The 17,081-nt window shown below is 49.3% G+C and overlaps 1 protein-coding gene across 1 annotated transcript in view; it reads left to right on the top strand.

Annotated features, from left to right (window-relative positions):
• PARP1 (poly(ADP-ribose) polymerase 1) overlaps positions 1 to 17,081 on the top strand; it is a 40,401-nt gene that overhangs the window by 10,221 nt on the left and 13,099 nt on the right. Inside the window, exons 3-13 of the mRNA XM_043923453.1 lie at positions 2,470 to 2,594; positions 4,106 to 4,320; positions 5,787 to 5,886; positions 7,666 to 7,782; positions 8,377 to 8,553; positions 11,106 to 11,250; positions 13,051 to 13,191; positions 13,826 to 14,068; positions 14,364 to 14,432; positions 14,549 to 14,681; positions 16,820 to 17,015. Of these exons, the coding sequence (XP_043779388.1) occupies positions 2,470 to 2,594; positions 4,106 to 4,320; positions 5,787 to 5,886; positions 7,666 to 7,782; positions 8,377 to 8,553; positions 11,106 to 11,250; positions 13,051 to 13,191; positions 13,826 to 14,068; positions 14,364 to 14,432; positions 14,549 to 14,681; positions 16,820 to 17,015 (1,661 nt within the window). The remainder of the gene's footprint in view (positions 1 to 2,469; positions 2,595 to 4,105; positions 4,321 to 5,786; positions 5,887 to 7,665; positions 7,783 to 8,376; positions 8,554 to 11,105; positions 11,251 to 13,050; positions 13,192 to 13,825; positions 14,069 to 14,363; positions 14,433 to 14,548; positions 14,682 to 16,819; positions 17,016 to 17,081) is intronic.

The following is a 17,081-nucleotide window of genomic DNA, read 5'->3' as shown; positions in this document are numbered from 1 at the left end:
GGTTGATTCTTTTTTTTTTTTTAATCATCCTTTGAAGGCGATCTCCTGAGACTGTATTCTCATTTCTCTGCCTTCCTGTGAACTGGCCCAGTTTAACTTATGATTGTGACTCCAGGCTGTTGTTGAGAACAAGAAGTTTTAAATTGTCCCAGATCCTGTAATTCGGAAAGAACTATCATTAATATTGCAGGGTGTCCTATTAGAAAATGTTTTCTATTCAGATATTGATGCTTGTGTGTTTATGTGTTTTTACTCCTGCAGAAAAAGGATTCTACCTTAAGTATAATACTAACTTCTTTTTTAATATTCTATCACCTTTTCTTTGTGATAAAATAAACATAACACAGTGCTTACCACTTTAAGTGTACATTTCAGTGGCGTTAAGTGCAATTCACACTGCCATGCAGCCATCACCATCATCCTTCTTCAAAACTTTTTCATCTTCCTAAACTAGTACTTCATACCCATTAAACATTAACTCCTCTTTTTTCCTCCCCCTACCCTCTGACAACCACTATTTCTGTCTCTGTGAGTTTGATTACTTCTAAGTACCCCATACAGTGGAATCACACAGTATTTATCCTTTTGTGTTTGGCCTATACTGTATTTGTCCACCTGTGTCTGACTTATTTTACTCCGCATCATGTCTTCAGGGTTCATTCATGTAGCATCTGTCGGAATTTCCTTCCTTTTAAAGGCCGGATAAGAATTCTGTAATATGGCTGTTCCACATATCATTTATCTGTTCATTCATCGGTGGCCATTTGGGTTGTTTCTACCTTTGGTAATTGGTCAATATTGGTATGCATTTATTTGATCCAGACCCTGTTTTCTGTTCTCTTATCTATATACTCATAAGTGGAGTTACGAGTGGAATTATCATAAGTGGAATTATATCAATACTCTATGTTCAGTTTTTTGTGTAAATTGCAGTACTGTTTGCCACAGCAGCTGTGGGATTACTCATCCCCACCAAAAACACACGGGTTTTTTATTTCTCCACACCCTTATCAACACTTTTGTGTTCTGGATTTTTTGGTTTTTCAGGATTTTTATAAATAATATCCTTCTTAATGTTTTGAAGTGATATCTCATAATCTTGATTTGTATTTCCCTGTGGTCTACACATTGCATTTTACAGTTTAATATTTACTCTTCTCACATTAAAAGTTACACATTTCCATCATTATTGTTTAAGATAACGTTGAATTCATTTATTCAGATCGTGCTAAATTTTGTGCATCATTCAAGTATTTGGCATATATTATGGTAGTTTGAATCTTTGCCCCATTGCTTTATCAGTTTTTCCAATTGAGTTGAGACACCTGGAGGTTAGTTGAGTAGCCCAAGGTTAGCATGGTGGTGAACGCCCGAGGCGAGATTCAAGTCCAGACTCTTTTGCTTTTGAAATGAGGCTGTAAACTATTTAGCTCTGTTACAAACAGAACTGTCAACAAATTTCTGATATATCCTGGGCATCTGTCCAGTTATTTCTTTAATTCTAAGAGGAGGAAATACTGCTGAAAGAGATGAACTGTTTCAAGGTGTGTGTGCCAACCTGCCTTACAGAAAGATTGTATCAGTTCTACCTGTACCAGCAATGTGTAATGTACTCATTTCTCCACTTCCACACCATCCCTAAGTACTTTCATTACTTTTCATTTTGCTGGACACATGTTTCATCATAATGAGGCTTCATCTTTGAGTCAGTGTTCTTGTGATAATATCTGTTTTCTCACAGTACCTGTTTTTGGTATTTGGAAATTTTTCATCCAGAATTTTTAAAATAATACACAGTTATATGCACAGACTTTACATGTACAATTCAGTGAATTTTGACAAATGCATGCACACATCTAACATTTACCCGTCAATAAGTAGCCCCCAGAAAGGTCGCTTATGCCCTTTCCAAGTTATCCTTTCTCTCATCAAGGTAACCACTGTTCTGATTTCTGTCCCTTTGAATTAATTTTGTGTGATTTAACATTTCAGAGAAAAAAGAACAGTATCTTATTCTCTTGAAAGCTGCTTTTGTTCAGCATGTCTGTGAGACTCATCCAGGTTGTCTTGTGTGTCATCAATTCTTTTTTTTAATTACTGAAGAGTGTCTCAGTTTGTTCATTCAATCTCCTGTTGATCTACTATTATACGTCATAGTAAGCACTTACTAAGTTCTTTCCAAAGTGAGGAAGGGGGCTGCAGAGGAGGAGCCGGGGGGTGGGGGTGGTAAGACCAGCACCAGCTAACATTGTGCTGTTTCTAGGAGCCTGAGAAAATTTTTTAATTTTATTGCCAGAGGAGAAACTGTTAACCAACCACAGTAGTTAGAAGCAAACGTAGATGAGATGGACCAACTGTGGTTGCCCAAAACACAAGGTGTCCTGGTAGAGAAATCCCAAGAGGTAGAGGAGGAGGACAGGGCTCTCTGGAACTACACTAAGGCTGTTGAAATGAGTGTGGCTCTGTTAGATGTTTCAGGCAAAGGCCAAGATGGAGTTGGCAGCAAGACAGAGAAGACGCTGATTGACTTTGGGGCAGGGTACGCCAAATCCAACAGAAGCACGTGCAAGAGCTGCATGGAGAAGATAGAAAAGGTGAGAGCTTTTGGGGCTTGGTCTGTCTGACTTTCAGGATTTCTCGCATAGGATGTCACTGGATATTTCAAAAAAAGAAAATAGGGCTTTAGGTGTTAGGTAAAAATAAAGTGAATCATCTTAGTAGAGACAGGAGATAACAATGACTTTTCCTGTGGGCAGATCTAGCCCTGGTTATCCACAGTGCCATCCTTGTGTGTGTCTCTGAACCTGCTCTTAGGAAACCTGGGGGAGTTTGGAAAACATGTACACAATGGGTCTCTTCTGGACCCCCACAGGGCCGCAGGAAGCTGTTGGTTGTGTTTTATGGTAGACTCAGTTTAAGGAGTGCGTTTGTTCCCTAGCGTCAGCGTCCAGGCTTTCTTCCACTTAGTCGGGCACTTCGTCCACCCTCCTTCCTTTCCAGCTCTCACCCCTGTAGGATGACAGCTGGTCGGGTGGAGTGACGGCTGTCTTGAGTAGCTCAGACGCAGGTCGAGGGGTCGGCCTGTGCCCTTTAGCCTTGTTACCCGAGATCCTCTCATCTTGGGCAAACATGCTGGTTGATTAATTCAAGGCACTGATGAGAAAGTTTCTGCCTCCTCAGTATTGTACAGGAAATTAAGGCGAGTCAGTGGGTGTTCAGAAAGGAAAAACATGAAATTGCTGGATCTTCTCCAGCTGCCTTCTCCCACAAGAATTTGAGGCAGAAGTTAAAAGTGTCACAGGGCGCCGAAGGCCGTCTGTCACGGAGCGTGGCTAGGCCTGAGGTGGCGTTGTATCAGTGCCACTTGGTCCAAGCCTCCCCATCTGGGGCCCACGGGCCTGAAACTCTGGGGATGTCAGACCTGGGCAGGATGGCAGGACTGGATGCTGGCTTATGGGTTTGCTACCGCATTTTAGGGAGCCTTCATCTGCATAAAAAGACTGAGGAGACTGGGGAGGAGGTTGCAGAAGATCCCTGCTAGGATTGGGGCCTGCTCTGCATCCCTCAGGGGGCTTCCCTGGTGGCTCAGATGATAAGGAATCTGCCTGCAATACAGGAGACCCAGGTTCGATCCCTGGGTCGGGAAGATCCCCTGGAGGAGGAAATGGCAACCCGCTCCAGTATTCTTGCCTGGAGAATTCCTTGGACAGAGGAGCCTAGCGGGCTACAGTCAATGGGATTGCAGAATCAGACATGACTGAGTGACTAACACTTCCACTTCTGGCTCCCTCGAGCCTGCAGTATAGCGTCCCAGGCATTGTGCTTACCTCTGCACCGGGGTCTGCAGAGCGTCCTCAGGGTGATGTTACCGCTTTATCACTTGCCCAGGCAGCTGGGTGGGTAGGTAGCTAGTTGGACTTAACTTTATTTAAAAATGGGGAGCAGAGACTTTAGGGTAACACAATCCTTAATGGCATAAAACAGCCAAAACCTTCCAGCAGCCCTCCCATCACCTTCAGTGTGAACCTGGTCGCCCCTGGGCTGCCCCGATGTTTGACCACCCTTCCTTGTCTCTCTCTGGTAACACGTGTGGATTCTCCTACAGGGCCAGGTGCGCCTGTCCAAGAAGGTGGTGTACCCCGATAAGCCCCAGCTGGGCATGGTTGACTGCTGGTACCACCCAAAGTGTTTTGTTCAGAAACGGGAGGAGCTGGGCTTCCGTCCTGAGTTCAGTGCAAGCCAGCTCATGGGCTTCAGCTGCCTCACTGCAGAGGACCAAGAAGCCCTCAAGAAGCAGCTCCCGGAAATCAAGGGTGAAAGGTGGGTAGAGGGCTGGGGGTGGGGGGTGTCCATGGGGCTTCAGGGAAGAGCTTCACACCGGCCCAGAGTCTGTATCAGACCGCTGCACCCTCCTGACTAGCCCGTCTGAGCATTCCCCTGACTGGAGTCCACCACCACCTTTCCTCTCACCACTCCATGACCCACTCTCACGTCCCTGTGGCATCCTCAAGTGTAGACGCAGCCTTCAAGCACTATCTCAGTTCTAAATGCACGTGTTTAGGACGTCCTGGTTGTCCAGTGGTCAAGAGTTCTGCCTTGCAATGCTGGGGACACAGGTTCAGTCCCTGGTCTGAGAAGATTTGACGTGCCACAGGGCAGCTAAGCCTGTGTGCCACAACTACTGCAGCCCGTGTGCCCTAGAGCCCATGCTCTGCCATAAGAGAATCCACCACAATAAAGAAGTCCTCGCACCACAACTAGAGAAAGCCTGCATGCAGCAACAAAGACCCTGAGCAGCCATATAAGCAATAGTAAATTTTAAAAATGAAATAAGTGCACAAGTTTTTTGTACAGCACATGTGGCTTTGGAATGTTAAAACTAGAAAGTCAAAGGCATGGATTTTAGAGTCCTCAGAGTGCTTTGACACTCGGTATAGGTGTAAGAAGAATGTATAAGCTTCCATTTATGCCGTAACCACCAGAATTGGTTGAGCACTTCTGGTGTGCTGGGCACTGTGCTAAGCCTCTTGCAGGATAATTCGTTTAACCATCACCACGATCCTACAAAGTAGAGGGTATACTTTTTCCCACTTTAATGAATGAGGGGAAATGCAGGCGTTCCATCTCAGGCCATTGTGAGAGCTGAAAGCATTAACCACCGTGGCTGACCTGCCCTGTTTCTGGGGGCTACTGATGACCCTCGGGGCCCTCTGTCAAGTCAGCGGTGATGCTCTTGGACGTGGTCAGCAGCGTTTGCTGACCTGGCTGGGGCAGGCCAGCTGGCAGCACGTAGACTACTGCTTCTTGTTGGGCTTTAAATGATAGCACAGGCTCCCGCATCTGAGAACAGCCTCTTGGCCTCAGGAGCAGCCCCGTGTCTTAGCTTGAAGACTCAGTGCCTGACCCTGGTGTTTTGTCTTCTGCGGTCGCTGCCCTCAGCCGTGGCCTTAACCTCTAGCATAGTCCCTGCCAGACCTTCCAGGCCATCGTGTCTATGCCCAGAGATGGGTAGCATTTTGATGTCTGATGGGGCCTAAGCCCTGGGTGCTGCGCCGGATTGTTCCAAGGCTCTGGAGCGACTGCTGGCCCGTCCTTGCAGCGGAGTATGTCGTGAAGTGGCAGCTGCAGGCCTGAGCAGATGGCGAGCTCCTGAGTGGGCAGCGCCTGGCCGAGCCGCGTTAGAGTGGCGTGAAGATGGTGTTAGAGGATGCTGCGTCACCCGAGGCATTGGCTTTCAGGGTTTCAGTGGTTCTGGTTCTTTCTCTCACATCCTTCGTCTCTTTCAGAAAGAGAAAAGGCGATGAGGTGGATGGACTAGATGAAGTGGCCAAGAAGAAATCTAAAAAAGAAAAAGACAAGGAGATTAAGCTTGAAAAGGCCCTCAAGGTGAGTCCCAAGCTGCATGTCTCCTCTCGCCGTTGAGTCTAATTCTCTTCCTTATGCTGGGGAGAAAGTTCAAGGAGGTGTGGGTGTCCTGCTTTGTAAGAGCTTTTAAAACTCCCAAATCGATAGCTGTTGTTCAATAGCCTGGCTTTCCCCCGAGACATTCTTCCCTCTTCCCAAAGCAATGTGAAAGCATCCACAGTGGGCTCTCAGCGTCAGACCAGTGGCCAGGCTGGTGGGCGCCGAGCTGTCGCTTCCCACTCTGCCTCTTGCTGGGATAGGCATGTCATGCCTCAGCCACACAGTGCATCACTGCATCCCAGACCTAGAGCACTTTGGAAACTGGGTATTGAGTTCAAGGATACTCAAGGTTTTGGCACAGAGAATGGCTGAAAGAAATAAAATTCAGGTGTTTTTGTTTTAATTGAAAATCTCTTCTTGGGGGAAAAATATAGAAGGCATATAGTTAAAGGAGAAAACTGCCCATTAGATCAGTGGTCATTGACCAGAGATATTCATCACCGTGTTGGTAAACGTGTATCAAAGCAAAGTGAGAATTATCAACCAGGAAATGGCAAGTGTTTGGGAAACTAGGAGGGCGCAGTCAGTCTCTTCTTGGGGATGTGATTTCCATGCTTAATATGAATCACAGATTCGGTGTGAGTTGTCCTTCAGTTTAAAACGTGTCTGTTCTGTGCCATCCCTGGCTGCAGGGCCCCTGCGGTGGGTTTGGTGTTCTTCCTTCCGTGCTCCACACGCTCCCCAACCCGGCACATCCGTTTGTGCTGGCTTCCCGTCCTTGGTCACGTAGGTGACATCCTTCTGCTGCTTCCTTCTCACCGTGCGCCCTTAGACTTCTTCCTCGTCCTCCCTCGTTCCTTATGCTCTCTCGTCCCAGGCTCACCACGTGACCCTGCAGGCGTGGATATTTTTAGTTGTATATTTTATTTTTAAAAATGATGCATATTTATATTTATTTTTACTTTTTTTTGGACCACACCGCACAGCATGTGAGATCCTAACTCCCCAACCAGGCATCGAACCTGTGCCCCTTGCAGTGGAGGCACAGATTCTTAGCCACTGTACCACCAGGGAAGTCCCAGCGGTCAGTATTACTGATAGGCCCTTACGGACGTGGGGCAGGGGAACCAGCCCCACCTGTGTGTGCGATGCAGCTTTGTCACGTTAAAGTCCTCCTCACCCGGTGCTGAGAGGGCTGGCATTTCCATCTGTCTTGCAGAGGTGGGGTCTCAGGCCTAACCGAGCATGACTCGCCCAGTCCCCTAAAGCGGGAGGAAGTGCTCCCCTGCTGTGGGGAGGCCACTGCCTTCCTAAGCAAAGCAGATATGAGAATAAATAGTGACGGGAAAAGTGCCCACGAAGAGTAAGCACTGCATAAATATTACCACAGAGATTTACAGTTCTGTTTTCAGAAGAGCTGAAGTCTGTTCACGATAGTGAGCAAGTATAACTCACGATTGAGGAGGTCGGGGTGTTTGGGGCTTGCCCCCACTTGATCGCAGGTAGTTGGGGAGCCGTCCCTCCTCCCTTCGGTGCTGGACAGATAAACCTTCCTGCGTGCATGTCCTGGGATTTGTCTCTGAGGGGCTGGTTCCAGGGACTCTGGTGCCCGAGTGCCCACACCCCAGGGAGCAGAGTCCTGGGATAGGGCAGCTCTGCTCAGTGCAGGGCTGTGAATCAGGGCCAGGGTGGACCCTTCCTCTGGTTGGGCTTCTTTCTCTGAGAAGAGCCGATCTCTCAGCTGCTGACTGTCGCTCGCAGGCCCAGAACGACCTGATCTGGAACGTCAAGGACGAGCTAAAGAAAGCGTGCTCAACAAACGACCTGAAAGAGCTGCTCATCTTCAACAAGCAGCAAGTGCCCTCCGGGGAGTCGGCGGTGAGCTGCCCTTGTGTTTTGGGAGCCGCGAGCCAGGCGGCCAGGCCGTGTGCGGTGACTGTCCCGGTGGAGTGTGGGAGGCCCTCCGGTTGAGCACCTGCCGGTATTAATTGGGAGCGACATTCCACAGTCGTGTTGCATGGTCATCGCCATCGAGGTCGCCATTTCGGGGGCAGGAAGGGGCAGGCGCTGAAGCACTGAGGTGGGCCGCACGTCTGCCTCATGTGTTCATGCCGCACACTGGGGCCCGAGGAGCTCTCCGCTGCCTTCCTCCCGGACTCCCCAGGGGCCACGGGGGCTGTTTCCCCAGCAGGCCCTGCCGTCACTCCAGTGCACTCAGAAATAGTGGGTGCTCTGGGCTCTCCCTCTATTTCTAAGTCACCGAGGGAAGGGGTAGCTGCAGGAACACTTTGTGCGTGGACTTAAGATCCAAGCTCCAACCATGAACCGCCTCCCCTGGGGAATGTTAGGGAGCCTCAGGGCACTCCCTTTTTTAGCAAGTGAAGTCTGTGCAAACTCTTCATCCCACATTGGCAAATGTCCTCTCACGGCCCCCCTCCTTTCCTCCCTGACGTGTTTCTTCACTGGCTTCAGATCTTGGACCGAGTGGCCGACGGTTTGGTGTTTGGCGCCCTGCTTCCATGTGAGGAATGCTCAGGCCAGCTGGTCTTCAAGGGCGACGCCTATTACTGTACCGGGGACGTGACTGCCTGGACCAAGTGTATGGTCAAGACACAGACACCCAACCGGAAGGAGTGGGTGACCCCAAAGGTAAGTGAGGTGGGAGGTAGGAGCAATCCTGGGATCTTTTTACAGAAAAACGCAGTGTGTGCGTGCTTGTCCACACTCGAGGCCACCACGACTGCAGAGTACAGTGTCTCAGACCTCTTTACATTGGGGCCTTCCTCATAATCGGAATACAAAATTATGTCACTGGTTCTGTACATTTGCAAACTACACAGATGGAGAACCAGTGCAGTTCCAGCTGGAGCACAGGTTTGTCTAGCTGGTGTGAAATGTGAAGACTGTGAGTCATTTTTAATTTCTGTTTCTCAAGTGCCTACCCTCTGCCAGGCGCTGTTCTAGGCACACGGGACACAGTGGTGAACCAGTGGCAATTCCTGCCTTTATGACAGGAGGGTGCTTCTCAAAGACATTTCCTTGCCTAGGTGCTGGAGGAGGAGTAGGACCCAGGGTTCACGTGTCCCCTGTCACCTTCTCTCTGCTGAGTTCTCAGAATGCAAAAAGCCTCAGTTGGGGCACCTTGTCAGGAGCCGTGCTGCTGGGGAACCAGCAATGTCAGGGGGCTGGCTGCTGGAAGGACCCAGCACCCCCTGGGTCGGTCGTGGCCCTGCCACTCACTGGGCTTTGGGGTCAGTGTCTGTCAAGTTCCCTCACTGCCTGTGTCTTCTCCCTGGGGTGGAGCGTTTGGACCAGCAGCGTGTGTAACTGTCAGCTGCATCGGGGCTGATCGCCACTTTCCCACATTTCCCCTTTTGCACACATTCTTTTCCTGCCTTCTCTGTCTCCTACCGTAATTACTGAATACCTCTTGTGCAGCTGCTCTGAAACAAATCTGACTTTGTTGCTGCCCCACCCTTAAAACCTCACAGTGATTCCCCATTTCTTCTAGAAATATTTCCCAGTTCTTCTGAGAATGTCAATGTTACTGAGCCCATTTGTGGTATTTGTATCCCTTTCAGTATCTTAGGTTGGGGAAAAGATAAGATTGTTGCATGAACTGTTTTGTTCTTGATATGTCAGTTGCGCTGCATCTATGTGTAGTTTTTTAAAGGTTGTTATAAAAGGATACCTGGGTGTGCAAAGACATTTTGTCAGGTCAACAGTGTTTGCTGCCCAGGCGAACTCATGGACTTACAGGCCCTGTGTAGGGACTGGGCTGCCACCAGGGGCTTGGATCACAGAATCAAGGGCATCTCCTTAACTTGAACCCCCCTTTTCCAAAGCCCTCCATGATCTGACTCCAGCTGCCTTCTGCAGCCCCTCTTTTGGCTCTTTTATTCCTCTTCATATATTACTCTCACCACTTGACATACACGTTCTCTCTGTCACCGTCTTACCCCTTCCCCAGTCCATCCTCATCTGTATCTCTTTCATTACACACTCAGCAGTGGGGAACCAACTACAGTTGTGTGTTCCCAATACATCACAATACCCGTCCGATGCATTTACTTAACTGCCTACTTGTCTGCTTCCAGCCAGCTGAGCAGGTCACTGCCTCTGAGGAGCCCTCCCAACGTTCCCAGCATTGCATCACTTTAGCACGCCTCTGGTTTAGAAGCCAGCTCCTATATGGAAGTTACCTTCTCATGTCTGACTCTCAGTCAAGGCTGAGTTTGTTTCTCAAAGACCAAAACTCTTTTAAACCCACTGTGACGTGTGGTACATGTTAGATGCCCAGCATGTGTTTTATCCACTGGATGGTCATTGACCATGGATCTAGCAGGGAAGGACCGTTTCTCTTTTTTTTAACTTTTTATTTTGTATTGGAGTATAGCCGGTTAACAATGTTATAAACAGTGAAGGGACTCAACCATACATATGTACGTATCCATTCTATCCCAAACTCCCCTCCCATCCAGGCTGCCACATAACATTGAGCAGAGGTCCGTGTGCGATACAGTGAGGAAGGACTGTTTGTTAATGGGATGGAGACTTAGGAGAGTAGGGACCCGGTACCCCTGAGCCGCATGCATGTGATATTTATTGCGTGACTACTTAGAGCAGAGCCCACAGGGGTCACCTGGGGTGCAGGGGGACTTTGCTGCACGCTGACCATTGTCAGGCCGCCTGCATCCATGGTCACTTCTAGGAAGGAGAGAGAATTGCCTTGATTTCCTTCCAGGTAATAACCTCTCTCCCAGGGTATGGAGAGTCAGGGGGGCTTTTGGTCATGGAAAGGACATATGACCCTAGGAAGATGCCTCTTGACCCTTAGGATTGTAACTCAAGAGTGAGGCCCGAGGGTTGTAATCAGGTTCCAGCAGGGGTCCCCTGACCAGATAATCAGCAGGGTTTTTTGTTTTGTGTTTTGTTTTTTAAGAAAAATATTTTTCCTCTTAAAGCGTCATAGTACCAGTTCTGTTATAAATATAGAAGTGCTGGTAATAAGTACTATATTAACAGTATTCCAACTGTTGTTGTTGAAATACTGTATCAACTGTATTTCATACTAAAGTCCTCTAGTTTTCCTATTTTGTTATTCTTTATTGTGAGAAGAAAAAGATTCTCAAATTCTTTGCTTTGTCAGTTGGTCATTTCAAGGGAGAACTGGTTTCTTAACTACAACTTACGTTTTTTAGGAATTCCGAGAAATCTCTTACTTCAAGAAACTGAAGATCAAAAAGCAGGACCGCATATTCCCCCCAGAGAGCAGCGCCCCGGTGGGGGCGGCACCCCCGCCCTCTGCAGCTTCAGCGCCTGCCGCTGTGCCCTCCGGCCCCTCAGGTACAGCTCCGGGCTCAGCCTGGGTGGGGAGGGCTGGGGCCCTGAGCTTAGCGGGGAGAGGGGATCCGGCTGGGTTCTCCTGTTGGCCGATCCCATGGGCAAACTCTGCCCTTGTGTCCCCACCCCACCCCCAGCAGGAGGAGAAAGGCTGGGGAGGGGCTTCTGAGTAGGATCAGGGAGACGGTTACCGGTGGGGACATTGTCCTGCCTGCCTGAGTCTGCACTGCTAGGCAGAGTCAGTCCAGGTCTCACCTTTCCGCCTCCGAGCAGCCCCCCACCTCCACCCCCACCATTCATCCCAAGCCTAATGTGACACTGGGGCTCTGTCCCCTCAGAGACCCTCTGTACACACTGTGGTCGACATGAGAGGTATTCCACACCAGCAAAGACAGTGAGATCAGTCTGTGTGTTCCTGGCAGAAAGGGGCCGCTGTCTGTTTACTCAAGAGACACGTGGCATGGTTGTGACCACCGTGTGGCAGGTGGAGGGTGAGGATTCATCTGTGAATGTGAGCCCAGCAGTGCCCTCCCTCTGTCCCCTGGGGAGAGGTCGTGTGGTCATCCCCAGTCACCCTGCCGTTTGCAGCTGGGTTCAGGAGCATGTGCTGTGGGCTGGGCGGGGTCGGCATCCGGGCGCCGCGCTGAGCGTGCCCTCCGCTTCCCCCTCACTCGCAGTTCACAGCTCAGTGGTTCTGTTCCCTGTGGCAACCTCGGCCAGCTTTCAGTTAAACCCTGTGGGTGTCTCTGGTTGTTCCCCCCTCACAGTTCGGTTGAGTCGCTCAGTTGTGTCCAACTCTTTGCGACCCCACGGACTGCAGCACGCCAGGCTTTCCTGTCCTTCGACAAGTGCCGGAGCTTGCTCAAACTCATGTGCATTGAGTCAGTGATGCCATCCAACCATCTCATTCTGTTGTTCCCTTCTCTTCCTGCCTTCAATCTTTCCCAGCATCAGGGTCTTTTCCAATGAGTCAGTTCTTCATATCAAATGGCCAAAGTATTAAAGCTTCACCTTCAGCATCAGTCCTTCCAATGAATATTCAGGACTGATTTCCTTTAGGATTGACTCGTTTGATCTCCATGCGTTCCAAGGGACTCTCACAGGGGTGGCTTAAAGGATTCCACAGCATCACTTGTGGAAATGTGTCACCAGCTCTATATGTCTCCATTTGCAACAGATAGAAGGCACACTCCTGATCCAGGTCTTCCTGGCCTGGCATTAGTGCTGAACCCCTGAAACGCCAGGGTTCTTGGTGCCTGAATCCATCTCAACTCAGTGTGGTCCTGCTGACCAGAGCTTCCTGTGGTGTCATGGACAAGACTGATTTTTTTAAATGGGGTTGATTAATAAGTATCCTCTGAGGATTGTAGTTTGTTTTTAATTGTAGAATGGGGGGAAAAAATAACAGAAGGAATTGTGAGTTAATATGATGACTCTGGCTGCCCACCACTGCCCAGACCCCTGGTCCTTCCTTATCTGTGGTGCAGACCCAGACGCCCCCAGACATCCCTGCTCATGGCCTAATCGTAGAACAGTGTCAGTGCATGGCTCATTACCAGCTGGCCCTTTCTGTGCCGAGGACTGGTGTGGTTTGCTGTCCTGTCCTCTGCTTTCCTGTTGCTCTTTGCTGTTTACGTGGCCTTTTCCCTGAGGAGACCCATTTCTCCCTGATCAGAGAAGGTGCTGAGGCCATTCAGGGGCCTTGCAGCCTGTCTGACTTTTCCCTGGGAGCTGCTGCCTAGTTTTCTACTCTCCCCCACCACAGGCAGCAGCCCTGTCTCATGATCCTGTTTTCCGTTCCAGACAAGCCATTATCCAACATGAAGATCCTGACTCTTGGGAAGCTCTCCCAGAACAAGGATGAAGTGAAGGCCACGATCGAGAAACTCGGGGGGAAATTGACAGGGACGGCCAACAAGGCCTCCCTGTGTATCAGCACCAAAAGTAAGTCTCACTGGCCTGAGAACCAGGGGGACCCTGTCTGTCTCTCGTGATTGTGTTGAGCCCAGTGTCTGACACACAGGGGGACCCTAGGAGTGTGTCTCTCATTGCGGGCATGGTTCAGGTTCTCTGTGAAGGGGCCTGGGCTCTCATAACTTGGCCTTGCTCCCTGTTTTGGTCTGTGCTCACGTGTCTGAAGACCAGCCCACTCTTCTTGTCGCTTAACATGGTTCACAAGATGTTGGTAGATCTTCCACCAGAACAAAAGTTCACAGCTTAAGCAGGCTTGAAATGCAGAGTTCAAGGTCCACAGATTTCTTGCAGGCTTATTATACCGATGACCGTCTTAAGTCTCCAAGAGTGGAGAGCACTACACCACTTTTCCCATACAAACCTGACTCGCCTTCTCTGTGAAATCCTTGTTGACATCTTGTTCTGTAGAAGGGTTTGGAGAAAGCAGCTCTCATTCATCACACCTTAGAAAAGGAGAGTTGTTGCCAGTGGCAAAGTGAGCAAAGTTCCTGAGCGCTAGATTTTGAAGGAAAAGAAAACTGAGTGGTGAGGAAAGTACTGAGTAAGTAACCACCCTGGAATAATAATTTGAGATTTCACGTTTTGTTCCTTCCAATTTGAACAGAGGAGGTGGACAAGATGAATAAAAAGATGGAGGAAGTAAAAGAAGCCAACATCCGCGTCGTGTCTGAGGACTTCCTCCAGGACATCTCTGCCTCCACCAAAAGCCTTCAGGAGTTGCTCTCCACCCACCTCTTGTCCCCCTGGGGGGCTGAGGTGAAGGTGGAGCCTGTTGAAGCAGTGGCCCCGAGAGGGAAGTCAGGGGCCGCGCCCTGCAAGAAGAGCAAGGGCCCCGTCAAGGAGGAAGGTGAGGCCCTAGGCAGCCCCGCCCTCCTGTGGCCCCATCGGGTCCACCGGTGCAGAGCCTCTCCCTCTGTACGCCGACGGTCTGATGAGTGCTGTGGTCTGATGAGTGCTGCCCACACCAGCCTCCTCAGTTCGTTTTCCCTTGACCCAGAATGGCAGCAACTTTGGGTGGTGGGAGGAAACGCACACATCCCCTGTTGACTCTGATACAGGCAAAGATGACTTATTTGCCCTGCCTGCCACCTTCCCCTTTCTGGTTTATTTTTAATGTTTGCATTTCTCTGTTTCCTTCCAAGGTACCAACAAATCTGAAAAGAGGATGAAATTAACTCTTAAAGGAGGCGCAGCCGTCGACCCTGATTCAGGTGAGGAAATGGGAGTGAACAGAGCAGGCTGCAGGGCTCCCTGGTCCTGCGGAACCAGCAGGGTCCCCTCCCTCCCCCACCATGGGGGCAGACTCCCAGGAGCTCTGTCCTGACAGGTCTGGAACACAACGCACACGTCCTCGAGAAAGGTGGGAAGGTCTTCAGCGCCACCCTCGGGCTCGTGGACATCGTCAAAGGGACCAACTCGTATTACAAGCTGCAGCTCCTGGAGGATGACAAAGAGAGCAGGTGCGCCTGGGGGTGGGGAAGTGTCCAGAGGAGCGCGCTCCTGAGAGCAAGGCCCCTCGGAGCTGGGCCGTCCACGCACCTGGGGACCAGCCGCCGCTCAGTCATAGGTGTGCGGTGAGGTCTTCAGTGAGGGAGGGAAGAGGCCGTGGCCCCTGCACAGCCTTGCTGTCCTCGGTCATCCGTGTCGCCTCAGGCTACCTGGTTACCAAAGGCGTTTGCTTCTTTGCTTATTTTTTATTTTCAACGTCATAGAGCCAGGTAAGAGCCAGTCCTGGGGTGCTGAGAGACTGGGCTGGCTTGACTGCCCGTACTTATCTAGTCGGAGTGGTCCTCCGCTGAGCGGATGGGCCCTTGTTACAGCCACTGTGGAATGGGAGCTATGTGTAAGTGGGAGAGCTGTGAAAGGAATTCTTGCTAAACCCTATGGTGGCAGAAAAGCACTTTGTATTTTGAACTTGACCTTTTCTTCTTAGCAAATGGAAACAGTTTACCCGTTGAAGTCCAAGAGATTCAAAGAGCTTTACTCATTGAAAGGCAGACCCCTGAGAGAGGGGCAGCCCCGGGGAGAGGCGTCAGCACCTGGCGAATCTCGGCAGCTGCAAGTTGTGGGCACTGGCAGGCTCAGGCTCTTCCCATTTCTTCAGCTTCTCACAAACCTGTCATTTAAAACGTGAACCTCAGAGACTTCCCTGGTGGTCCAGTCATTGAGACCCCATGCTTCCAATGCAGAGGATGTAGGGTCCATCCCCGATCAAGGAACTAAGATCCCACATGCCACACAACACAACCAAAAGGCAAAAGACTGCCATGTCTATCCATTTGAATAAAACAAGGTTTTAAAACGTGAACCTCAAAATTGACCTTACAAGGGCACATAACATCCATGTGGCTATTTAAAGCTTGTAAAGAAATAAAATCCTATATCATTAGTTTACTGGCGACTCTTGGAGGTTTGAAGATAGGGTTTCTTGCTTGTTAACATAACCTTCCAAAAGCTAGCTGTGTATTAGTGCAGGAGGAGGAGGAGGGTTTTTGTAAAAACACTCTGAGTGCTGTAGTTCGTTGACCACAGGCAGTGAGAACAGAGCTGTCTACCACCAACACACAGGAAGTTACACTGGTGATTTCACATGGGTGGCTTATCCTGGTGGCCTCGATTTATTGGTTTTTATAGGGAAAGGACATTATGGGTTGTTAGAAGATTTTTTTTCAAGCTAGGTCTATGTGGTATCTTCCAAACATTTCCAGAGGGGAAAAAAACCAACAGAGAATGAACTTTTATGCCTCTGGGCAGTAGCCCAGAAAACCAGCAGGAAGCACCAGCTTTTCTTTGAAATCTCCGATTTTACTGCTGTATCTGTACTTATTGTGGTGTGAGATTTAACTTCTGCGTGATTTTCACTAAGAAAAATGGACTCCCCCAAAGCTAGGCAGCCCTGCCCCTAGAGTACCTGGGACTTAGCTCTAGCTTGAGATGGAAACTGAGGATGTTAGCCTAGGTCTGTAGGTGGCTGACCTTGTGGACCACTCTCCTGCCCCTTCCCATTTCATGGTATCTCAGCCTCTGATCTGAGCCAAAGGTTCTTCATTCTTTTTAGTACCTGTCGTTAATGAATGCATGACTTCCAGGCAATACTTGCTGTGTTTATTTGGGAAAAGGAATTGGATGTTTTTATGTAAAGGCCTCTGGAGAAGGAAATGGCAACCCACTCCAGTATTCTTACCTGGAGAATGCCATGGGCGGAGGAGCCTGGCTAGCTACGGTCCATGGAGTTGCAAGAGTCGGACATGACTTAGTGACTACACCACCACCACATAAAGGCCTCAGGATTTACTCCTCAAGTTCAGCTGCCAGATCCAGGGTTAAACTGTTCTTTGGTACTTTTAATAGCTCACTTGCCACTATGATATGGAAGGGCATTTTTAAATTACTTTAAACTTAACAACTCTCAGTTTAATAGAAATTAAAATAAAGGTTTAATACTGGTTCCTCTTGTCCCTGTTTGTCAGTCACTGTCATTTTGGAGTGTTTGCAACTCTTCTCCCTCAAGGGAAATGGCAGGGAGAGGAAGCTCATCCTGAAATATGACTGGCCGACCCGTGAAATTGTATCTGATGCTACTCTTCTCTTCCCACAGGTACTGGATATTCAGGTCCTGGGGCCGTGTGGGCACGGTGATTGGTAGTAACAAACTGGAGCAGATGCCATCCAAGGAGGATGCCATTGAGCATTTTATGAAATTATATGAAGAGAAAACCGGAAATGCCTGGCACTCCAAAACCTTTACGAAGCATCCCAAAAAGTTCTACCCTCTGGAGATTGACTATGGCCAGGTAATCATGCTCCGGCACTTGCTCGTGCTAGTAAAAGGTTTTCTTTTAAAAACCTGCCATGAATCA

This window comes from Cervus elaphus, chromosome 14 (assembly GCF_910594005.1).
Source record: "Cervus elaphus chromosome 14, mCerEla1.1, whole genome shotgun sequence".
NCBI classification, from domain to species: domain Eukaryota; kingdom Metazoa; phylum Chordata; class Mammalia; order Artiodactyla; family Cervidae; genus Cervus; species Cervus elaphus.
This window is presented reverse-complemented; position numbering and strand designations above follow the sequence as displayed.